General features: G+C 36.0%; 2 protein-coding genes across 6 annotated transcripts in view; one reads left to right on the top strand and one right to left on the bottom strand.

Annotated features, from left to right (window-relative positions):
- SLC39A10 (solute carrier family 39 member 10) overlaps positions 1-19,003 on the top strand; it is a 163,563-nt gene extending 144,560 nt beyond the window's left edge. For all 5 annotated transcript variants that reach the window (XM_069070173.1, XM_069070171.1, XM_069070174.1 and 2 more), the window contains 7 exons: positions 1,364-1,533; positions 3,723-3,929; positions 6,200-6,320; positions 8,437-8,805; positions 9,552-9,632; positions 13,474-13,664; positions 16,234-19,003. In XM_069070173.1, the coding sequence (XP_068926274.1) occupies positions 1,364-1,533; positions 3,723-3,929; positions 6,200-6,320; positions 8,437-8,805; positions 9,552-9,632; positions 13,474-13,664; positions 16,234-16,392 (1,298 nt within the window). In that variant the 3' untranslated portion in view covers positions 16,393-19,003. The remainder of the gene's footprint in view (positions 1-1,363; positions 1,534-3,722; positions 3,930-6,199; positions 6,321-8,436; positions 8,806-9,551; positions 9,633-13,473; positions 13,665-16,233) is intronic.
- Positions 18,809-24,709, bottom strand: part of DNAH7 (dynein axonemal heavy chain 7) — a 326,128-nt gene continuing 320,227 nt past the window's right edge. The window contains exons 63-64 of the mRNA XM_069070242.1: positions 19,951-20,054; positions 18,809-19,420 (exon numbers count right to left, since the gene is read on the bottom strand). Of these exons, the coding sequence (XP_068926343.1) occupies positions 19,214-19,420; positions 19,951-20,054 (311 nt within the window). The 3' untranslated portion in view covers positions 18,809-19,213. The remainder of the gene's footprint in view (positions 19,421-19,950; positions 20,055-24,709) is intronic.

Below are 24,709 nucleotides of genomic sequence, written 5' to 3'. Positions count from 1 at the left end.
AATTTACAGTATGCATATGTATGAAAAATATGAGCGAATTGATGGCATAATTCCTACTTATGAAAGCCAAACGAATGAGGTTTGAATAGAAAACCCTTCTCACACTGAGGAAGAAAAAATTGGCCACAGTGTAGTGAAAGTTTAGCTAATTGATCTCTGCATTAAACAAAAATTTTGAATTGATTGAATTAATAAAGTTAATAAAGGTTTTGGTGTATCATTGGTCAACCATATCTCATAAGTGTGCTCATAAAACTTTAGTTCTGTTTATAACAATTTGCTTCTGAATTAAGATTCTCAGCCCTATCCTCAAATTCAAAACAAGCAAATTGGAGACTGAACATGATATTCAGGTATCTCTTTCAAAAGCGATAAAAAAAATAAAACTTGGCTTACAAATAGAATTAAGGGTCTCACTAATTTATCTGATGAATATTTAACAATTTTATAATACTAAAAATATTTTGTGAATAAGTTTTTTTTGGTGAGAAATTAATCTATTTTATGTGCCATTTCATTGGAAACTATAGAATTTATTTTCCTGTCATTGGAAAAAGAGTAGAGCAAGATTTATTGAAAACATGGAGGACAAGTACCAAAAAGGGAAACTCTGACTTAGGGCTTTTGTTTGACTCCAAGTTCACTGTAAGTCAGAGTCTTGTGGTTTCTGGAAAAAGCTTACATGGTCTTAAGTGGCATTAGCAAGAGTATAGTGTCTAGAATAAGGGAGATAATAGTATATTTTATGCTGAATTTCTTGGTTTGGTTACAGGTAGCATATTTTACGCTTGAAGAGGGACACTAACAAATTGGAGAGTGCTTCATAGAAAAGCAACCAAAATGATGGTGGGGCTTAAAACCTTATATAAGGAATGTGTGAAGGAACTGAATGTCTTAATTTAGAAGGCAGCAGACTGTCTGGGGGTTTGGGGGTGGGGAATGGGGCAAGATGCCATAGTTACTTTCAATTTGAAGAGTTTCTATATGGAAGAGGAATTATATTCATTCTGCTTAGCTTTTTTGAACAGAATCTGGACTAAGGGGCAGAAGCTCTAGGTAGGCAGATATTGATCCATTATAAGAAAGGTCTTCCAAATAATTGGAATGGTCTCTGAAAATGCAATTGGTTTCCCTTTAAGGGAGAATGTGAATTGGCCATCATGGAAGGTATTCAGCAGAATCTGGATGATTACCTGTCAGGAGTGTTGCGAGCATCATTCTTACTTGCAGTGAAAAACTAGAAGATCCCTTACAAATCTGTCAACCAATGAAGCTTCATTGATTGCTAATAAGTTAAATTTATTAATGCTTACTCTGCATATCTTTAAAGCCTTGATTTGTATATATTTCTTTCTTCTTGTAGCCTGGATTTGTGGTATCATTTCTATCACGGTTATTAGCCTACTATCACTGCTAGGTGTCATCTTGGTTCCCATAATTAACCAAGGATGCTTCAAATTCCTCCTCACGTTCCTGGTTGCACTGGCTGTGGGAACAATGAGTGGAGATGCACTTCTTCATCTGCTTCCACATGTAAGAATTAAAAAAAAAACCTTAACAATTTTTTAAATTAAGTATGATAAACTATAAAAGCTTCTAAACATAATTTGGTTATTGTGTGTTTTGCTCCTGCAATATTGCTTAGCTGATACTGGAACACAGTTTAAAAAGCAATATTTTTAAAGCTCTTTGATAAATCTGATAAGAGATTAGCCAGATTAATATACCTCTTGCTCTCAAAATCATAGTAACCCATTGAATTACCTTCTGAAGTGGAAAATTGGGAGATTTGAGGTCTTACCCAGATGTGATCACATAAGTTATAGGGTTATACATTTAGAGAAGGGCCTCTAGAGATTAAATAGCCCAATATCTTATTTTACAAATGAAAAAAGCTGAAGCCAAGAAATGTTAATGACTTTCAATCATTGGTAGAACTGGGGTTTAAGTTCCAGTCTTATGATCACATTCCAACACTCTTTCCTTTATTTAAAGTGTGCCTTTACTTCACTAGCAACTAACTACCTTAATGATATCATCAGTTTTTTTAAATTCTAGTAAACAAACTACATATATTTCACATAATCAAACTGTTCCCATTTTAAAATCAATGGTTTGCTTTACTGTGTCAGTGTAGAAATAAGTCAACATTCCTAGTGTTCTTTACCTTGATATGGGAATGTAATTGTGTTTATGTTGCTTCTTTCCAAGTTATTTAAAATTTTACTCATTTATTTTTAAAGTTAAAACAGTCCTTGGGGTAGCTAGGTGGCGCAGTAAATAGCACTGGTCCTGAATTAGGAGGACCTGAGTTCAAATCCAGCTCCAGACACTTAACACTTACTAGCCTTGTGACCTTGGGCAGGTCACTTAACCCCAAGTGCCCTGCCTTCCCCCCTACAAAAAGCAAAAAAAAAAAAATTATTAAATAAAGTTAATAAGCACTTCATTTTTATGAGGACATTTTATTTTTTAACAAAACAAACCAAATGATAGCTTATTGGTAAGGTATACATATTTTTTACAGTGCAAAAGTTTCTATAATTCAGTTAGATAAATTTTAGCCCTATTGGGCCCAGGGGGGGACACAAAGACAAAACTAAAACAGTCTCTGCCCTCAAGGAGCTTAGTTTTACTAGAGAGATACCATATTTAAACATTTAAGTAAATATTGGCTGATTTGAGAAGAGAGAAGTCAGTAACAACTGAGGAGATCAGGAAAAGCTTTGTGTAAAAGATGACATCAGAATTGAACACTGAAGGAAGCAAGGGGGATTCTAAGAGGCAGAGATGATGAGGGAGGGACTTCCCAATCCCCATGTCCCATTGGTCTGGTATAATTTGAGAGCCTAGGATAGAAGCAGATTCTTCTGGGCTTGTATTAATACAGTCTTCATACAAGTGATATATTACACTCCTTTTATTTTTTTTAATGTTGCTAATTAAATTGGGCCTGTCCTTTACTGTGCAGACATAACTCATTCCAGGCCATCAGTTATTGCTTCTGAAGGTGTTTGCTATAATCCTTATATGCTTAGTGCCCATGTTTTATTTAATAGTTTTAAGGGCTTGACTTTTGGGCTTCCTCCTATGGTAGAAGGGTTACAAGTCATTGGAAATAGAAATTTCCTCACTTCTGAGCACTAGAGATGATAAGGATGTTGTTGATTTTTATCTTATTTAAAGTTTTAATCATTGACTTAAAGTTACAGTGTTGATTTTTCACTCATAAAAGTGAGCAACAGTTAAATTGATGAGTGATTTTAATTTGCCTATGAACATATCTAGTACAAATGTTATGAAATATCCTATATCCTGTTGATCTTTTTTTTTTTTTATAATTTTTGGCACAATTAGATGCTTAGAATTATTGATTGTTTTAGATAATTAGTAACTAAGGATAAGAAACTGTTGTCTTTTAATCTGTGTTAACCAGTACAGCACCTAATGATTATGTTCTCTTAAAACCTACTGTCTCATTGCTGAATTGCCATGAATTATGTTTGTTAAACACGCACCAATACATAATGTTTTCTTGGATACTTCATAAAGCAAATTGAAAAGACTATATTTACCTTCAAATGAGATAGTAGGTATGAAAAAACTCTGGAAAAACTTCAAGAATTCCCTTCTAGACTGAAAAACAAAGCCTGCAAATAGAAAACATATCTGTTTAATTGGGATAATGTGTTTTACTTTTAAACTATATCATCCTTATATAGTCACAAGGGGGCCATGACCACAGTCATCAACATGGACATGGGCACGGACATGGGCATAGGCATCCTCATGGACATGAGACAAAGAATCCAGAATTTTTGGAAGAATATGATGCAGTGTTGAAAGGACTTGTAGCTCTGGGAGGCATTTATCTGCTTTTCATCATTGAACACTGTATAAGGATGTTCAAGCATTACAAACAACAAAGGGTATGTTTCCATTTTCTTATTTTAATTTCGATATGGAAAATAAAAAACATATTACGATTATAGCATGTTCTAATAAAAAACCCAAAGTAATGAGAACACAAGAAAACCTTCCTCTTTTGTTTTCACTTTTTTGTTGTTATTATTTTGATATATCTTTAAACCCTGTCTTGGTTAATGTCTTTATAAATCAGTCTTATTTACAGTAGGAATTCAGTGTTAAGTAAAAATAATGAAATGCTCTTCAGTTCATACTTTTATGGATTTCAGCTCAAAATCCATTTATATTGCATAATATCTAACTGGTATAAATGTGTTAGGAAAACCTACTGGTAAAATTATACCTTTTTATGGAAATGGAAAAATGTACAATAGGCATAATTCAAGCAGAGGAAACCAAATACTCTTCTTTTTATGTTACTCTTAAGAAATAGCTCTTTCCCAATTTCCACTAAATTCCACTAAATGTTAGTAATATACTCAAGTATTTTTATATATGAGAAAAACATCATTGATTTTTTTACCCATGAACCATATCATATAGTTTTTAATAACTAAAATGAGCTGAACTTTTAATAAAGCATAAGTATTTTTATCTGGAATCCTTTTTTTACTCTATTTTGAACCTTCTTTCCCCAAAAGGAACATCTGGGTTCGAGTTGTACATCTGACAAATGTCAACTTTGTGTGGGCAAGCACCTTGCAGTGCTCCAGGAACCCTCTAAGGCCATGATAAGTCTTAGTTTTAGTTTAAGTTACCTAGTAACCTGGTACCTAGTTTAGGTTAGTTCTTATAATTAGTAAGGTTTAAGTTTACAGTTAGGTTTAGTTTAGATTAGTTATCCAGTTAGGTTTAGTTCTTACAATGTCAGTCTCCTACCCAGAAAACTGGTAGCTCTCAATTCCTTGTGGGATCAAATATAATCTCTTCTCTTTGGTTTTTAAAACCCACCACAAGCTGACTCTAATCTACCTTTCTTGGGTTATTATTTATTACTCCCTTTTCTTCCATGTGGTTTAGCCAAACTGTCCACTTTACTCCTCACACATGAACCCTCATCTGCTGTCTCTGCCTTTGCACCCACCATGCTCTATGAATGGAATGCACAAGTACCACCCTCTACATGAAATCTTATTCCCTTCCCTGCCTCCCCCAAAAAATCTAAAGTGACAATACCCTAATTTTTTTCATATTTATTTTATGTTCTGCATGTGCTTATGTATGCACATGTTGTTTTCCATGATAGAGCATATGAAAGCAGGAACTGTTTCATTTTTCTCTTCATTTTCCCAGTGCTTAGTAGAGTGCCTGGTACCTACCTTAGAGAGTTATAAACCAGATAAAAAGTACTTTGCGGATCTTAAAGCACTATATAAATGTTAACTATGCTTGGGAGATGGACTTTCCCTACTAGGACTTCCCTCAAAGGATGAACCCTTCTCTAAAACTGCACGAGTAAGAATATTTACTTCAATCAGTAAGAAATAGCAGTTTTGTTGTTAGACATTTCATATACCAACAGCTGGTGATATTTTAACTTCCTGTTTTAAAAAATGGGGTCATCATCCACCTAGATACTCAGACTTGAAACACGAGAGTAATATATTATTTGTCATTCTGCAATTTAATTACTAAGTTCTCTAGTTTCACTTTTTATATTGTCTTTGGAATCTATACCCTTCTCTCTATTCCTATTTTACCTTGGTTTAGGTAAGTAGGAATTCATAAATTAAAAAAATAAATATTTGTTAAAATGAATTAGCAGTTTCAGGAAATACAGGAACTTAATCTAGAAAAGAGAAGACTAGGGTGGCTAGGTGGTGCAGTGAATAGAGCACTGGCCCTGGAGTCACGAGGACCTGAGTTCAAATACGGCCTGAGACACTAAACACTTACTAGCCATGTGTCCTTGGACAAGTCACTTAACCCCAATTGCCCTGCCTTCCCCCCTCCAAAAAAGAAAAAGAAAAGAGAAGACTTTAATGGGGTAGGAGTGTGTGTTTTGTGATAGTATCTTCAAGTGTTTGAATTATAGTTATACACAATGAGATGGATTCGTTTTATTGCTTCACAGAGCCAGAATCAATGGATGGAAGTTAGAGGGAGATGGATTTTTACTCAATATGAGAAAAAGATCTTTTTCTCACAACTAGAGCTTTTCTGATAGGCTCAGAGTCTTATTAAACAAACTTTATTTTTGTGTTTTACTTTCAATATGCTTTCTACTACTGAATGTGGTTAAAATGTAATTTTAATCTGATTTTTATTTCAGGGAAAACAGAAGTGGTTTATGAAACAGAAAGCTGAAGAGTCAGCTATCGGAAGGAAGCTTTCAGACCACAAATTAAATAATACCCCAGATGCTGACTGGCTTCAGCTCAAGCCTCTTGCAGGTAGATTTCAATGCCCTCATCCTAAAATTCTGTGAAAAATGCCAAATGTAAAAATTTGAATTTTGTACTTGCTTCCAAACAAGCTTTTGCTTGAGATTCTAGCTATGGTTTCTTTGTACAAGAGATGCTCTCAGCTGTAATTTTGTCTATAAAAGTCTATCTCTGTCAGTATATAATGCCCTCTGTCAAATTCTTTTATACTTCTCAAACCTTTATTTTATGTAACTGTAATTTCTAATTTTAACTAAGGATATCTTTATTCATTTGTTTACTTTTGGGGGTCTTTATTAGTTTGTTTAATTTTAGTTTACAAGATTCCATTCCACAATTCCTTGAGTTTCAAATTTTCTCTCCCCCCTTCCTCCCCCCCTCCCCCATGATGGCATAGAATCAAGTATAGGATCTGCAAATACTTTCACATTAGACATTAGTCAGATTATAAAGAAGGATTATATCAGATGGAATGAACAATGGGAAAGAGGAAACAAAACCAAACAAGAAAAGGAAAAAGATCAGATAGTTTGCTTCAATATGGATTCAAACTCAGTTCTTTCTGGTTCTTTCTCTGGATGTAGACTTATCTCTCCATCATGAGTCTTTTGGGGTTGACTTATAACCCTGCATTGCTGAGAAGAGTCCAGTCTATCAAAGTTGGTTGTCACACATACGTTGTGTTCTTTTATTTTTTAAATATGTATTTTTGCATCTGTTCTTCCCACTGCTGCGTCCCCTATCCCCTCTTGAACAAATAAACAAAAAGAAATTAAAAAGACTCATTTTAAACATGTAGTCTAGGGGGAAAAATTTCATATTACCCGTGCCTGAAAATGTCTCTTTGGCAGTAGCATGTTTCATCTTCCATACTCAAGACCAGTCAGATGTTCTGAAGTTTTCAAAGATGTTTTTATAGTATTGTTAATATAGTATAAATTCTTCTCCTGGCACTGCTTACTTCACTCAGAGTTATTTCATAGAGGTCTTCCCAGTTTCTTCTGAGTCTTCTTATGGTGTAAAAATATTTCATTATATTAATATACCATAATTTGTTTAGCTGTCTCCTGATAAAAACACCCTCTTGTTGTTGATTTTTGGCTACTATGAAAACAGCTGCAATGAATATATTTTTTTTATTTGAAAAAAGTTATTGATATATTTTGTTTTGACAGAAAACATTTCTCAACAAATATCCAAATAAGCCTTGCTACAAAATATATTGCCTAAAAATAGCAGGTTTCTTGCTTATTAACTAAAACAGTATGGTGCTAAAATACTGACCATTATATTTGATCAGAATGTTGCTTCTTAGAGTCAGCTTAGTTTACTTTGTTGTAATCATTGTCTTTTTAAAATTTTTTTATTTTTACCTTTTTGGAGGGCATTTGGGATTAAGTAACTTGCCCAAGGTTACGCAGCTAGTTTTTTTGTGTGGGTGTTAAGTGTCTGAGGCAGGAACTGAACTTGGGTCCTCCTGACTCCAGGGCCAGTGCTAATCATTATCTTTTTATTCTGTTTTTATTCACCTTATATTAGTTCCTAAAGATATTCTTGTGTTTATTAGAATTGTTCATATAGTCCATTCCTTATTGGAGGGTTGTTTGGGGAATTCCATTACATTTGTATATTGTTTAGCCATTCCCCAAACTTAGGGGGTGTATTTTTGTTTCCAGGTTTTTGTTACCAAGGACTTCTTTGGATAGTTATTTGTTTTCCTCTTGATTTTTACATAGAAAACTTTCTTTTTTTTGCCTCATTCTAAAATCTGTGTTTTAGGATGTCATTCAGACACCTTCTGTACCTCTACTTTCTTTCTTATGTTATCTTGTGTCCTCACTTATTCCATCAGCTTTTCTTTTTTTTTTTATCCTAAAAGATTCTGATATCACCAGTTAAAAGTTCTAATGAATTGTGTGGACTAGACCCTATAAAGCTAAATATTGTTCTGTTGAAGAAGGATTGAATGAACATAGAATTTTGGGGGGTGAAAATTTTAACATATTTTAACATAATAACCCTTCACTGAGGATATTTCTATCTTGTTAATGTATCTGGGTAAACTTTAACAATTTCATATTTGTTGAATTGTTTATAGTCATATGTATTTTGACTCCAAATGTAGGTACTGATGATTCAGTTGTGTCTGAAGATCGTCTTAATGAAACTGAACTAACAGATTTGGAAGGCCAGCAAGAATCCCCTCCTAAGAACTACCTTTGTATAGAAGAGGAGAAAATTATGGACCATTCTCACAGTGATGGTGTACATGCTGTTCGTGAGCATGATCTTCATTGTGCGGCACATAACAACCATGAGGAAAGCAAAACTGTGCTGAGGAAGCACAATCATCAGTGGCACCACAAACATTCCCATCATTCACATGGACCCTGTCATTCTGGGTCAGATCTGAAGGAAACTGGAATAGCTAACATAGCTTGGATGGTAATCATGGGGGATGGCATCCACAATTTCAGTGATGGCTTAGCAATAGGTAAGTTAGCATAGGTTTAAAGATTTTTTTATTTTTTATTTGTGGTTGATAATCTGTTCTGTGACGTTCTTTTGTAGTGAGTGAAAATAAGAGGTAGTATGGCATAGCATTGGATAAAATTTTATAATTAGAATCAAAAAGGACCTACTTTTGAATCCTACTTAAAATTTTGGTCACAGAATTTTTGTGATCTTTGGCATGCCACAACCTCTTAAGCGTACAGATGGTTGAATCTTAATTGTTTAGAAGGACCATACTGATAAAATCACTGTTCCTTCATCTGTTAGGATATGTACTATTTTTGTGATGTGGTGTTCATTTTTTTTTCCTTTTTATGAAAGGTATTCATCCCTGTTTTAATTATTTGCTATTTAAAATATGAGTTAAATGCTAAAACTGAGTGTCAGACCAGAGTCTCAAAAGAGAGAGTAAAATGCTGGTGACCATGGTTATTTCAGAGCTTCCGTTGAACCAGGCCTTAGCAGCAGATGACTCAGTATTTTGATAAGTGCCTTGCTTTGCTGGCTTACGAGCAACTGTGACTCATTTGTGGACCTTATGTTTTGGGATGTATCATAATTCATTGTATGTCCACAGAATGTAGTTTCTAAGAAATGCAGCTAGTTGGTGGTGTGCTAGGCATTCATTTTGTATCCAGGAAAAAACACAATCCATCTAATCTTGATAATGACAGAAAAATAAAGTATTTTTTCTTCTCTCCCCCCCCCCCCCTTTTTTTTGAACAGGAGCAGCTTTTAGTGCTGGATTGACTGGAGGCATTAGTACTTCTATCGCGGTTTTTTGCCATGAACTTCCCCATGAATTAGGTAATTTAGCTTCTTTAAAATAAATTCATAATGTATCTTTCATTTGTTTTGAATTCATATCATAGTTATACTAGAAAACCATTTTAGTATTAGATTTAGGCTACAACGTGTTACTGGGGTTTGTAAATTGTGGATTTGGAATTCATTTAAACTATTAGAGCTCTTGTTGGTTAGTTGAATCTGTCCTGCCTTTTCCCCTAAGTTGAATTTTTTTTCCCTCTTCCCAAAAGGAAGAGTTGAGAGACTGTCCCAGGCTAATTATATTTCAAGATTGAATGGTTACAGAATTACTGCTATGGTGATTAAAGCTAGTGAAGGAGTTTAGGACACTAGGAAAGCACCCCAAACTTGGATTCAGACTACCTGTTTTTGAATCCAGTAATTGGCTTTGTGACCTTGAGAAATCTCTTCTGCTCTCTCGCGTTTCCCCTTCTATAAAATAAGAAGACTATCTCTAAGCTGTCTTCTAGTTCTAAAGTGGAAGATGTTTCAATGTTAGTTAGCTGTTTCATGTAATTTAGTATATCATAGTTTAACAGCTTTTGTTAAAGAAAAATTATTCCCTCCTTTCTTCAAATCTGTCTAAATATACTAATGTATATTAATATATACATTAGTATATTTATAATAATATACATCATTGAGTATATACATTGGTAAATCATTAGGTTTATTTTTTAAAATGTAAACTTCAAATATTTCCAACAGCAGTACATACATCTAGTTTGGAATATATTCTCTATTCAGCTAGCTATAAAATGTGTAAGGCAGGGTAAATGGCCAGTTTTTGAAAAAACTTTATTTTTTTGAACAATGCAGTTATTTCTTTTATTCTAACTCAATTTATCCCACAAACTTTTTAGATATGAAGCCTCCCTCTCCTAATTTTCTGTGGCAATAGAGTCTTTAAGAAAGTCGATCCATTTTTCCCCCAGCCTACCTCTAGATTATATTCATATGTCCTGCTTTATTAATCTGTTTTTAATCTAAATCAGATAATGATCATGAAGGGTTGGTGCTTTTCTTTATGGTTTAATTTGGTAACTGTTACCAGGATTGTGGGTTTTTTTTAAATTTGGTTTTAAAATCATATTAAAAATACTGTGCTAGTAGGATTCTCACTCTAGAACTGAAAAATGCATTTCTGTGTGGGGAAAAAATCATTTTATTGGAGCTTTAAATCTGAATTTGGTAAATGTCTATCATTAACATTAAATTCAACTCTCTTTCATCCTAAAAAGTCACAATCACATATTTCATTCCAATTAGATCATTCCCCCCCCCAACCCAACCATAAATACACATTGGTTTGTTCTTCGTCACCATCTCTGACTTACTCCAGAGTTAGGGGCTGCAGGTAAAGACCTATTCCTCTCCCATATGGAATTAGGTAGGCCATTGGTATATAAAGAACCCAACCCTACTTGTAGAGGGACACATATATAGACCTAAACTAAAGGATCAGAACTACTGTGAGCTATAAAGAAGACCCTGGTTGTGTTATTTAATATTGTTGAACAGATCTGACGTTAGTTGAAGGTATGAGATCAATAACTGGATCATGGATCATATTTAAATCTAGATGACTCCTCGGTGTCTAAGGCTAACACCTTCATTATACAGATAAGGAAACTGATCTGGCCTAGAGAATTTATAATACTTGATCTAAGGTCCCACAGAGAATAAGTAGTAGATATGAGATATGAACCCAGAATCCCCATGACTGTTAGCAACTTGCATTAGTTGAGCTGGGTATGTTTTTTTTTTTGTTTGTTTTTGCCTTTTGGAGGGCAGTTGGGGCTAACTTGCCCAAGGTTACACGGCTAGTTTTTTGTGTGTGGGTGTTAAGTGTCTGAGGCCAGAACGGAACTCTGGCCCTCCTGACTCTGGCCGGTGCTCTTACTGCTCCACCTAGCTGCCCCTAAGCTGGGTATGTTAAGAATTTTTATTTGTTTTTGGAAAGCAGCAAATGAATTTTAGTACAGCAGCACATGAGAGTGGGTAAAAATTCATGTATTTGTCTTGTTAAGTTTTTAAAATACAAATACACCATACAAACCTTTAGCTTTTGTGAAGATAATTAGGTACATTCCCTAATATGATAACTTCCTGGCCAGTGGTCTATCAGTGGTCCTGCCTTCCCCTTTTCTAGGCACTTACTGCTTGATCTAATCTGAGCAAGAGCTCCTGTCATGGAATCCAGCCTTTCCATGAAAGTATCCCCAGTTTCTTAACTTACTTTTTTCCTTTTTTCTGATGTGTGTTTGTACCTGTGGTATGTAAAAGATGAAATAATTGAGGAAATAAAGGTTCAATCTTCTGAGCATATCAGTTTTTTAAGCAGTGCATGCCAGTTTAATGAAGTAGGATCAGACCTCCTAAGCTTAGGCCTGGAATCTGAATACAGGGGGAAACAGAGTTTTATACATTAAAAGCAGTTAATCAAATAAGGCCAGTTAATTAAAAGGAAACAATACATTACATAATCTGATTTCTATTTGGATGTAAGATTAGGGATTTTCCAAGTTGGGAGGGGGAGAATGAAGAGGTGCAATTTCCTGAATTCAGAAAAAGTTTCTTATTTCCCACCTCCACACTCCCTCCCCCCCCCTCCCCCCAGCCCAAGTAACATGGAAATAATAAGTGATTGATCAGTATAGGGCCAGTGTTCAGATAAGACACGGGTTGCCTGAGATTTACAATTGTGAGAAAACTCTTTGTATAGCCTTTGGCTATGACTGAGTTTCTGGTCAGCATAAGGTAGGTAGGTCCTTGGGGTTAAGAGTTTCTTAGCAGCAGGGAGAGGTGGTTCAGTTCCCCAGCCATGCTGGGAGGTTCAAACAGTGCTATAAGGTTTTCTCCCAATTTCCCCAACTGAATTAAGTTTTCTCACAAGACAGAAATTGTACTAGATCCATAATTAAATAGCAACTAGAATAGAATGCAGTAGAAACAGAATTGAGTCACAAGATGGAATTAGTGTGGTTCATTCCATTCCCACAATTAACCACTTGCTATCCTAATCCCCTCAATTTCCTCACACCCCAGGTTTAAGGCTGTACAGGGGACAAGGACATTGGGGGACAAAATACCCAGTTTGGGTCCTCGTGAACTAGACCTTACCATGGAGAGTGAATCAATACTTCTTTAAAGGCAGAAACATAAGGGCCAGGGGACTGCTGTTTTGGATATCACTGTTAGAAATAAAATCTTTCTCACAGTTTGATTACTTGTTCATTCTCTTAGGCCATTGTCTTATGGGGAGGCAACTAGGAGTTAGTGGATAGAGTGCTGAGCCTCGAGTCAGGAATTCAATTCTGGAACACTTAGTAACTGGGCAAGTCAGTAACTTAATCTCTGACTTTAGTTTCCTCAGCTTTAAAATGGAGATTATAATAGCTCCTTTCTCTCAGGGCTGTTCTCAGGATCAAATGGGACAATATTTGTAAAGTGCTTAACACAGGGCCTGGCACATCCTAAGTACTTAATAAATGCTGCTTTCCTTCCTCCCGCTAAAGAAGATTCCTGTGAAAATTGTCATTCCTTTGAGTCTGTAGACTTACTTTGCAGAAAGAGGTACTCAGCATTCCTAGATAGGAATGCAGTTAGAAATATGTGTCTATTTCTTGTGATCTACCATCTGTAGTCAAAATGGTACCTCATGACAGTTTAAGAAAATCAAGCTCTTTGCTATTGTGTCATAGGAGATGAAGATACTTAACTGAACCTTTCATCTTTATAAGTGATTTGACTTGAATTGAGATCATGTAAATAAGGTAAGGTATATACACTTATTTCAATCAGCTGTGTTTAAAATGCCTCTATTTTGCTTTAATTGCAGGTGATTTTGCAGTCCTCCTTAAAGCCGGTATGACAGTAAAGCAAGCTATTGTGTACAACCTTCTCTCTGCCATGATGGCTTACATAGGTATGCTGATTGGTACGGCTGTGGGTCAGTATGCCAATAACATCACCCTCTGGATCTTTGCCATCACTGCAGGCATGTTTCTCTACGTAGCCTTGGTGGATATGGTAAGACTTAATTTTATGGTGTTATTGCCCATAATAAGATAAAACATTTTTCTCACTTGAAGCATAATCAGCAGTTTGCTGGAAGCACAATTAGGAAGATCTTAGAGCCATGCCACAAAAAATATTTTGGCACCTTCTTACTATATGTAAGTTTGACTGTTGATACAGACTGTCTTCGGGCAGGAGGCAAGGCAGACAAGACAAACTAATAACATGTAGACCTTAATTTGGATTTAGTGGGTATAATATGATGGGTCTTCTGAAGTGTGACTCTCTTAGGCATTTGAGATATCATTGTCTCAAAACTGTAGCTAAAAGTTAATCTATCCCCACACTAACTATTTTCTTGATTTAGTATTTCTTGAATTGTTATGCTAGCAAAACTCTTGGGATAGTAACTCTTTCCAAAATAAATTAGAAATTTCTTCCCTCCTCTACCAGTAGGATGTGACCAGTTCTTCACAGTTGGATCCATCTGTTAGTTAATATCAAATATTAGGATCTTTATTAATTTACAATAGGGGGACATTCATTTTAAAGAACATTTGTAAAATTGATCTCTTTTATCATTTGATTTAAAAAAAGCAAACAAACACTTTCCCTCCATACACAGTAAAACCTTGGTCCCAAAGGTTATATCAGATTTGACTTTGTATTGCTCACTAAGTCTTATCTAAATTTCCTTTGATACCATTATTCCTGCCTAACTTCTCAACACATTGATTTATTAGACAACTTAGCAGAAAGTATCCATAACAAGTAGAGTAATACCTAGTTTATTTACTACATTCAATATTTTAAGATAAAAAATTCAAGAAATTCTGCAATTCAGCATTTATCTCCTACTATGTGGAAGGCCTTATGTCTATGGAGAAAAAACCAAAGACCTTAATTCTCCTAGCTTGAGAGGAGGGATATAACATGCACATACATAACCAGATTCTAGGCAATTTGGAAGAAGAGAATGCCAACAATTTGAGAAATTAAAGAAGTCTTCATGGATTACTGCACCTAAGATGAGTCTTGAAAGGAAATTAGGATTCTAAAGGTGAGGCATTGAGAAGTGCATTTAAACTCTAAGCTACAGTTTCTCCTTCTGTTAAATGAATATGTTAACAGGACTTACCTCATAGTGGGGGTCAAATGAGATAATATATGTAAAATGCTTTATGTATAGAACATTGTTCTATGGACCAATGTTTATATATAGGTTTTCAAACCTCCCATGTTATTATTATAGTAATTATAGTTATTATTGTTGCTTTAATAATAAAAACATACCTGCCACCAGTTGATGAGGACCTTAATGACACACTGCATACAGATGTGCTGAGAGTTCTGTATCTTGGCTGTCTGTTCTACACTGCCTTGTGGATTTGGAATTACAGGTGGAAAAAAAGGATTTTTTTTTTTTGCCTTTTTGGAGGGCAGTTGGGGTTAAGTAACTTGCCCAAAGTTACATGGCTAGTTTTCGTGTGTGTGTGTGGGGGGGGTGGGGGGGGTGTTAAGTGTCTGAGGCCAGAACTGAACTCGGGTCCTTCTGACTTCCGGGCCAGCGCTTTACTCACTGCCGCCCAAAAAGGATAATTTCTTAATCCTGTTATCTCTCAAAAACCAGATTTCTTTTTCTTATGAGTTGTAGACCCATCAACAAGTAGAATAAGATGCTCTCTCTGTCCTCAAAGAGTTACAGTTGATGTGCTTATGGTGTGGCCAGTGAAAAAGGTCTTTTTCAACTGGTCTACCATGATCTATATGAGATAGACAGGTGGAGAGACCTGACACAAGTATACTAGTGAAACTTTTATTAACCAGAACACTTAAGTAATTGGGTGTATTCTGGTTAACTCAGTGATAACTTTACTTATTTATGTTGAAAAAATTTGTAGTTAAAACAGTTCACACAAAAAACACATACTAAAAAACACATTCTAGAGATAACACACACCTACCTATATAAAACCTGTCTTCACAGAGCTCAGCTATAAAACTTGTTTGAAGTTTAATTATAATGTTTTGTCTGAATTGACAGACTGTCTTCGATATGTCAGACAAATTCAGGACCCTTTAGTGACTGTGAGTTTGGTTTTTTGATCTTGAGTTCTCAATTATATAGTCCTCTACCCAGAAATGTAGATAGTATATAGGAGAATAGGCTGAATGAATACTGACAGCAGATCACTGGAAGGCTTAACTTTATTTTAAACAAAATGTTTGCTGTCAGCTTGCTTTTTTTGTGATATACCTGTTACTCCCAAAAGTTGGGTACTGGGGACAGCCATGTGTGCTGCTGAATTGGGGTTTGAATATCAAGATGGGATTGGTGTTATTTAATTTCTATAAGGAACTTCCAATGAAGAAACTCCTTTCCCATCACATGTAGGCTTCTTTTCTGTAGCTTATTGAGTTGCCTGTTGGAGGCAGGACTCAAACATGGATTTTTCTGAATTTGACGTTGTCCCTATCCCCTGTGCTTACCTCTCTTTATCATCAGCATTAGATAACATTTGACACGCTGACTATTTGGACCAAACCAAAATTGCTTTTTAAGAATGTGTTTCTTTTTAAGCTTCCAGAAATGCTGCATGGTGATGGTGACAATGAAGAACATGGCTATTGTCCTGTGGGGCAGTTTATTCTTCAAAATTTTGGATTACTTTTTGGGTTTGCCATCATGCTGGTGATTGCCCTCTATGAAGATAAAATTGTGTTTGACATCCAGTTCTGACCATTCCCAGTAATCACTGTCAGCCACAATGATGTTGCTGTATGGCTTTGCACCTGCCCCGTGTACTGTATGCACACTGCTCTCTCTGAGAAAGACTGTGGCTTGCACTACTTACAAGTTTCATAAATTTGCATATAACCATGAAAGACAGTGGAGCTCATGCTTATTTTTCCTGAGTGACAACTGGTCTTTAAAAGAATGAATGATAAAATAAGGGGAAAAAATGGGACTCTATGGACCAATGTTTATATAGGTTTGATGAAGATGCTCTAGAACCTATTCTGGTTAGAACTGCTAAGAACACTTATAGGGCTGCTCAGACTTGTATGTGATTTGCCCAGAGAACTAGAATTTGAACCAAATCCTTACAAGCATAGAAAGAATTTAAATGGACTTGAATGCTGGGCACACCTTTTTTGTTCATTGTGAGCAAACATAATTACAGTATACTGGGGCTTGTTTCAGCTTCATATAAAGTGTATGGTAATAGGGATCAACTTGATACAACTTTTTAATAGCATAAAAGTTATTAGATTTGATGTTAGCTTATAGAACTAGTAGAAAGATTCAGGCTGCATTAGAGTTTGTATTTAGTGTGGGGGGTAAGCCCTGACTCTTGTGTCCATAGAGTTGCTATTTTTGTATATATTTGCATAGTGGTTTCACTTGCAGCCTAAACTACTGAGAAATAGTGATTGTATGTTTGTGTGAACTCTGGTTTAATGAAAGATTCCTAATGTTCTTAGTATTAATAGTGTGGTTATTTTTGGGACAAGGTAAAACTTTTTTTCTTTCCTTTTCATAGTAGTTCCCTAAAAAAAAAAAAAATCAAAGAAATAATGTACCACCCCCCTCAAGCATGGTCCAGATACAGGTTTCCCTGTTGCCTGCATTGTTATTGACCTGTGTGGGAAGCTGTGTTGTGAGTTCTGAATGTATTACTTTAAAACAATGGCATTAGAGCCAGGAACTTAAACCGTGGCTGTGCCAGAAAAACCAATATTCAGGATTTATGCATTAAAAGGTAATGATTATTCAAAGAGTTAATAGCATAGGAGTCCTTAGTGGCTCTAATGGAACCAAATGGGTTTGGTTTGGAGGAGAGGTGAAATTATCAGAGGCCTTGACTTAGTGAAATCAGTTTTACTACTTCATGCCAAGAGAAGACACTGTGTGTGCCTGATTAGTCTTTTTTAGGTCTCCTATAATTGTGAATGATTTGTGAGAAGTGCAAGCCATGTTTATCCTATGTTTTGACCTAATGACCCTCAGTGTTGGTTGTAAGCATGTAGCCTTTTATTGATGTGTGCTACAGTTTTCATTTCTATGTATGCCAGGTAAGCTATATTTGGACTCTGTGCAGCTAGTTTTGTTTTCGTCTGCTTGGCAACCAGTTTAGCTGCTTTTTAAAATCTTATTATTCTAATACCTTAATGAGAGCCAAACTCTTTCCATTCCATTTTTGAAGTGTTTCCATTTTAGCCTCTTCCCCACCCTCTTTTTTTATTCTTCTTCCCTCCCTATGCCTTTTACCTTTTTTATTTTTAAAAAATTTTTTATTTTTATTTTTGAGGAGAGCAGCATGTACCCTTAGGTATTATTAGGTGCCTGCCAGTATCTGTTCCTAATGCTTTGAGCAGGGGGAGGGGGGGGATCTATGTTGTTATTCTGAGTTAGGTTTTAGTTCAGTAAAAGAGCTCTGGCTATAGCAGCAAACTCCCATTGTCACAAGTTGGGGTTCTGTACAGTGGGAATACTCTTCACAGCATTGGGCATTTTAATTAGTAGAGTCCCAGTTCATTGCTTGGTACTTGGGGCAATCTAGCAGAAAAGTGCTGCCAACTCCAAGTGATTCAAGTGTCTCTCAAAAATAAAATTTTTGTTTTGACACAATTCTGCATTCCAGCATTTACATTTACTTCATTAAAGAACCATTTTATAAACTGCAACAGCTTAATACATGCCCTGCCTTAAAAATGGCTGATTTTACAACAAATGAGTTTGTTCATGTTTGGCTTTACATTTTTCTCAAGAATGAAACAACTGTCATCATTCACTAGAAATTTCTTCAACCTTTTGTGAAGAGCAATGTATCTGTTGCTGCTAGTCTTTTTTTAGGCTCCCACCAGTATTTGGTTCCAGACCATTCTAATGTACAGTTTTAAGTCCTATTAGACAATCGGAATTCCACTACATTTCTCTTTGGCTCCAACATTCCATTCAGCTTGAACAGTCTAATTCAACTTATATATGTTGGAGGTCATTAACGTTACTTGTTTCAATAATGTCACTGTGTGACATCCATATGAATTTTGATGTAGATCACATTGCACTCAATCAGCTGTGATTATGCTTAGAAATACTGTAGTTACTAGATGCAGTGTGAGGTTTTTTTCCATTAACAATGAGTCTATGGTTTAAATGTGATGATGGTCCTGCAAGGTGATACTTGCTGAGATATCTAAACTTTATAACTAAATCACTTTTAAAAATTAATAAAGCTGGAAACAATTAAATGCTGTTTTTGTTTGTCAACAGTGGTGTGTTCATTTTATGTATGTTCCTAATGCATAAGGAACTCCCCCAAAATAAAGTTATTCAAAAGAGCAAATGTACGGTTTTGTCTCTATAGTCTTTTATTTCAAACAATTCCTTATATTTAACTGTAATATGAAATAAAAATGTGTTTGATATATGCGTTCACAATCTCATAATCTAGTCAAGTTAAAATAAAAAAAATTAGTTTAAAAAGTAAGTATACCTTCTCTCAACTGAATGTGGAGAGAAAAGGGCATATCTACAGGAAAGTGGCACTTTATGGCTATGAACTAAGCTGACACAGCAATGCCACTCCCCTTCCAATCCAGTGTTCTGGAGGTTTATCTGAAGGCAGAATCATCGCAATCACAAAGTTAGTAGAATGGCCAGTAGTTGATAATGTTCCTCTCCGCTCGCTTGTTTTGTAGACTGGAGCAATGTAACTAGGCCGCTTTGGTATGTCTGACCGCTTACAAGGCTTCAACCACATCTGTAAGAAATTGGGGAGGAAAAAAGCCCTTTATGTTCTAACAGGTGGTGATAATTTAAAATTGACCCTTTCTATCGGCAGAGTAACAAGAGTTTCCACTTATTTTCAGAAATCTTAGTTTCATCCTTTAATACATTCTTTTTTCAGTATGTCTGAGTTGTTGCTGCCTATTTCACACCTTTGTCCTATGTAATGACATTTCAGAAAGGAAACTTTTAAGGCCAGTATGAAACAGATCTAAGGAGATATGTCCCACTGTCACTTTCTCAGGGGGTTAATTATTACAAGGCTTTTACATAAGGGAGTGAGTCAGTAGTACTTAATACATCCAAGGAAGTTGTCTACTTTAAAGACTTACAAGCCAGGTATGTTGCTCAAAATATTTTAGAAATGCTGCTTTTTAAGAGCCACTTGGAGGCAGAAGCAGTGTTACTCTACAGTATTACTAAAAAGCATCTTGACATTGGTAGAGGGAGGCAGTTCAAACTATCTGTTAAGATCCACATGAGTAGTATTAGAAAAATACTGACCACAGGCACGGTGTCATAAAGGATTTTGGGATAAGATTCTCCTAGTATCTTGTATTTTCGATTCCAAGATGCTCCATCTAGAAACAATCCATAAATGTAGACACCTAATTTTAATATGAGAAAAATATATGTTAATATAAATGAAGGTGTCAGTGTTTATCACTAGTACTTGAATTGTGTAGATTTAAATTCCATCAGACTAAATGCCCCATATATATAGAGTTACTGAAACCTTGTACAACATTTATTCACACCAATATATGTTTTTTAAATGCTAATAAGGGTAACATCCTGAAACCAAAATAAAAAGCAAGGAAGGGTGGAGGTGCTATAGTTAAAAAACTGCTTTTCCTTAAATTTTGAAATATGGACTCAGACCTATGATTTCATCAGTATAGGCAAGATTCCCTATACCAAGGTCCACACCTGCTCTGCAACTTGTTGCCCGGATCATAGAGGTTACTCAGGGTTATACAGACTACAAGACAGGCAAGAAGTGAACCCAGGTCTTTCTTTCCACTATGCCATGCTGTCTCAGTGAAGTAAATAAAGCATATTAAAAATCAATTAAAAAGTGGTATACCTCAGATAAGGAAGAAAAAAATAAAAGGGATTTCAAATTGACCTAGAAAATTGAACACTCAGTTGCTATAATTTGCCAGTGAAATAGTCTTAGCAGTAGGTACGGTGGCTGGAATTTATAGTTACTAAAAAAAAACACCATAATTTCTGGATACTGAATAATTTTTTTTTCCTTTTTGGGGGGCAATTGGGGTTAAGTGACTTGCCCAAGGTCACATGGCCAGTTTTTGTGTTACGTGTCTGAGGCTGGATTTGAACTCGGGTCCTCCTGACTCCAGGGCCGGTGCTCTATTCACTGCGTCACTTAGCTGCCCATACTGAATAAATTTTTAAGAGAAAACCCCAAGTACCAAAACTTGAGTCATTTTAATGAGGTGTCAATTTTGTACTCTTTTCCTTAAGTGCTCTCCTGCAGGCTCAGAGTTAATGGGGATGGGAGAAACTTCCATGTTTCTGTATGGGGGAAACTGTATGGGGCAGCCCCTCTGATACAAATGATACCTTATTCAGGAGTATATTGGACCAAATTGCCTTGGAGGCTCTTCTTACTCTTTTCTGTGATACGTTCATAGATCTGTGCTGCCAAGACCAAATGAGGCCTCCTTGTCTATAACCCTTTGCTTGGATTAACCTTTGTTCGTGCTTATTTTCCATTCCAATCTTAAGATTTGCTGAAATGCTCACATATTTGTTGGTAGAAAGAACAATTTGGAAATTATTCATTTTAGATGAGGTTGGTTTACTTTTCCCTTAAGGCTAAGTATCTGTCTTCGTTACCAGTGCCAGCACACAGTAGGTCTGTGTTCCTTACTGAAATCAAGATAAATAAATCCAAACACTCATCATTACTCTTTTCTACATGTTTCTTTTCTCCCATTCCCCAAACTGTGGAACTGCTTGGCCTCTATACTCTTTCCTCAGCAATCTAATCCATGGTTTTGATCTCTTAAGTGGACAACTCTTTCTTTTTGAAAAAAGGATATAAAATAATTTTTATTATTTAGAAAAGGCACTTCAGTATTCTGAGAAAGGGTTTTTGATGAAGCAGCCACAGAAGTGAGTCTCTTAACAGTGCTTATCATAGCCCTGGCTGAAAAAAGACCTTCAAGGGAAACCGAGAAGATTCAGTTGTCCGTCTCTTAAGAGTTTGATCTTATAGTGGTCAAAGGGCTCGTGCAAGACACCAACTGTGTTGACAGTACTTTAGCTGCTACAGGTCTCTAGCCTCTTGTCTCTAATGCTCACTCAGTAATTAGGGTAGCAGTAAACAGCTACTGTTATCACACTAACATTCTGTTTTACCTTCACTCATAATGTACTTCAAAGAGATGACAAATTCCATAACAGGTAGGAACAATGCTCTAGCATATAGTGCACCATGAATGTTTTCAGATAGCCTCCCATTTCCTTCCTGAAGCCAATGTATCTTAGAACAATTGGACCAGAGCCTTTCCATGAGTTATGTCCCAGATATAAATTACAGCAGATTACAAAATATAAGCCAACATTCCCCAGACACACATACCTTTTCCCCCAAAGTTGAGTTAATTTCCTCATGAGTTAACTCGATAACTTTCCTTCACCTAAGTCCTTGTGCCCATCCAGAAAGCTCAAACTAAAGTCTCAGGTTTTGACTTGAGGCCAAATACACAACAGTACAGGGATCCCCCAAAACTTCAGTAATTCTGCTTAAATGCCACCCCAGAAGAAGTAATCAAAAATGATTCTGCTTAGTCAAACAAAGCAAAGGAGGAATCAGGCAGATGGTAAATGTATCATTAAAATGAGATTGGAAGATAATGGTAAATTACTTAAGATTAGGGACCCTCCAACATGAAACTAAAGGATCAAATATCTAGAGCTGGAAGAGACCTCAGATAATAGCTAGTCCAACCCCCTCATTTTATAGTCACCTCTACAGTCCGCCACTCTACCAACTGAGCTTTTGAAGGGTGCCACCCCCTCATTTTATAGATGAGAAAACTGAGCTCCAGGAAAATTAAGTATCTTGTCCAAAATTGCTTATGTAAGGTATATTTTAGAGCTAATATTTTCCTCAATGATTTTTGGCTTTTGATGACATATTTTAGAGTTGACTCAGTTTAGAAAAAGACTTAATCACCTGATTAAGATAGAGCCTTCTACAATGCATTTCTTTTTAAGTTTCTTAAGATGTATTTATGTTCCATGAATGCTGCATTTATTTGTAGGCTAGATATAAGTTAAGCAAGTATTAAGAGTCAGAGACAGAACTTAAAACCCAGGTCTTCTGCCTGCCTCTAGGACTAATATTCTTTCCACTGTACCACATTGACTCAGGTGAGGCAGCCAGATCCTCTGTACCTCAGCTATGAAGATATATACACCAATGAGAGGGGAGAGTGAAGTAGAAACAAGATAAAAGCCTCAATGAACAGTAGGTCGAGAATAGAATTGAGTAAAACTTTAAATAAAAATTAGAATGCGTTAAACAAATATAATAGGGAGTAAAGTGAATCATTATTGCTTGATAATACAAAATCTCAGATATTATGAACCCCATGGTAACTAATTCCAGAATATTTTTTTAAAATGAAATTCATAGAAATTAGGATGAACTTTAAAACATAATTAGAGGTAGACCCAAGATGATAGAAGCAAGGGAGTTGCATGAGCTTTCCCCCAGTTTCCCTCAGAAACAACATTAAATCAAGCCTGTAAGTGAATTCTGGAGCTACAGAACATATAAGATAGAGTGAAACAATTCCAGTGTTGGTGGCGTCTGGGCAAGCCAATGGGAGGCTCTTTGCCACATCACAGATAAGAAATTGAGGCCTCACGGTCCTGGCTCTCTCTGTAGGCCAGTGGCACAGCAAGGCAGCTGTGAATCCTCCAGCTCCAGTGCAGAAAGCAAACTGCCAGCCCCAGAACTCTGGGCACAATAGGCATGATTAGACTGCCCTCCCACCCCCCAGGGCAGTGGGCAAGCCACCAGCCCTGGAGGCCCTGTTGCAGAAAGCCAGTGACCAGGCCCCTGGCCCTCAGTGCAAGAAGCTTGGAACAGTGCCCCCTATGATCCCAGGTCAGAGCTCAACTTGAAAAGTCACAGAATAGGCTAGAAAATGAGCAAAAAAACAAGCCCTGGAAAATAGATCCAGGAGAGATAATTTAAGAATTATTGGACTACCCGAAAACCATGATCAAAAAAGGAGACTGTTAGCATCTTTCAAGAAATTATGAAGGAGAATTACCATGATATCCCAGAACCAAAGGGTAAATCAGTAAATTTAAGGAATCTACCTCCTGAAAGAGATTTCAAAATGAAAACTCCAAGGAATATTGTAGCCAAATTCCAGAACTATCAGTTTAAGGAGAAAATACAGCAAGCAGCAAGAAAGAAACAGTATTACACAGGACTTAGCAGCTTCTACATAGATTAAAGGATTGAAGGACTTGGAATATAATATTCCAGAAGGCAAAGGAGGATGGATTACAGCCAAAAATCTACTACCCAGCAAAACAGCATAATCTTTCAGGAGAAAAGATGGATACTCAATGAAATACAGAACTTTAAAACTTTCTTGATGAAAAGATCAGAGCTGAACAGAAAATTTGATCTTCAGATAAAAGCCTCAAGAGTAGTGTAAAAAAGTGAACAGGAAAGAAAAAAAAAGTATTCAATAAGATTAAACTGTTTACATCCCTACAGGGAAGATGATACTTGTAACTCTTTTTTTCATTTTTCAAATGCTTTATTAACTTCTGATTTACATCATTAATTTCTCCCAGATTTTGAGTTACAAATTTTCTCCCCGTTATTCCCTTACCCACCACCCCAGAATAGCAATCCCACAGGATATCCCCTTCTCCAATCTGCTCTTTCCCATATCTTCTCCCATACCCCCTTCGACTTTTCCAGTAGGGCATTGGATCTCTATGCCCCAGTGCCTGTATATCTTCTTTCCCAATTACATGTAAGATAGTATTAATAATAGTATATATGTATATATAATTTTAAACATTTGATTTTAAAACTTTGAATTCCAGATTCATTCCCTTCCTCCCTTGTCACCCACCCTTACTGGGAAGATAAGCAGTTCAGTATAGATTGTACATGTGTAGCTAATGCAAAACATTAACATAGTAGATACATTGTAAAAGACTGACTATATTTCCCTCCCTCCTATCCTACCACCCA

This window comes from Petaurus breviceps, unplaced genomic scaffold, assembly GCF_028583685.1.
Source record: "Petaurus breviceps papuanus isolate PSGF00001 unplaced genomic scaffold, PetGlider_PUasm1.0 90804, whole genome shotgun sequence".
Classification (NCBI taxonomy): Eukaryota; Metazoa; Chordata; class Mammalia; order Diprotodontia; family Petauridae; genus Petaurus; species Petaurus breviceps.
The sequence above is the reverse complement of the archived record's forward strand: the minus strand, read 5'-3'. Positions and strand labels throughout refer to the sequence as shown.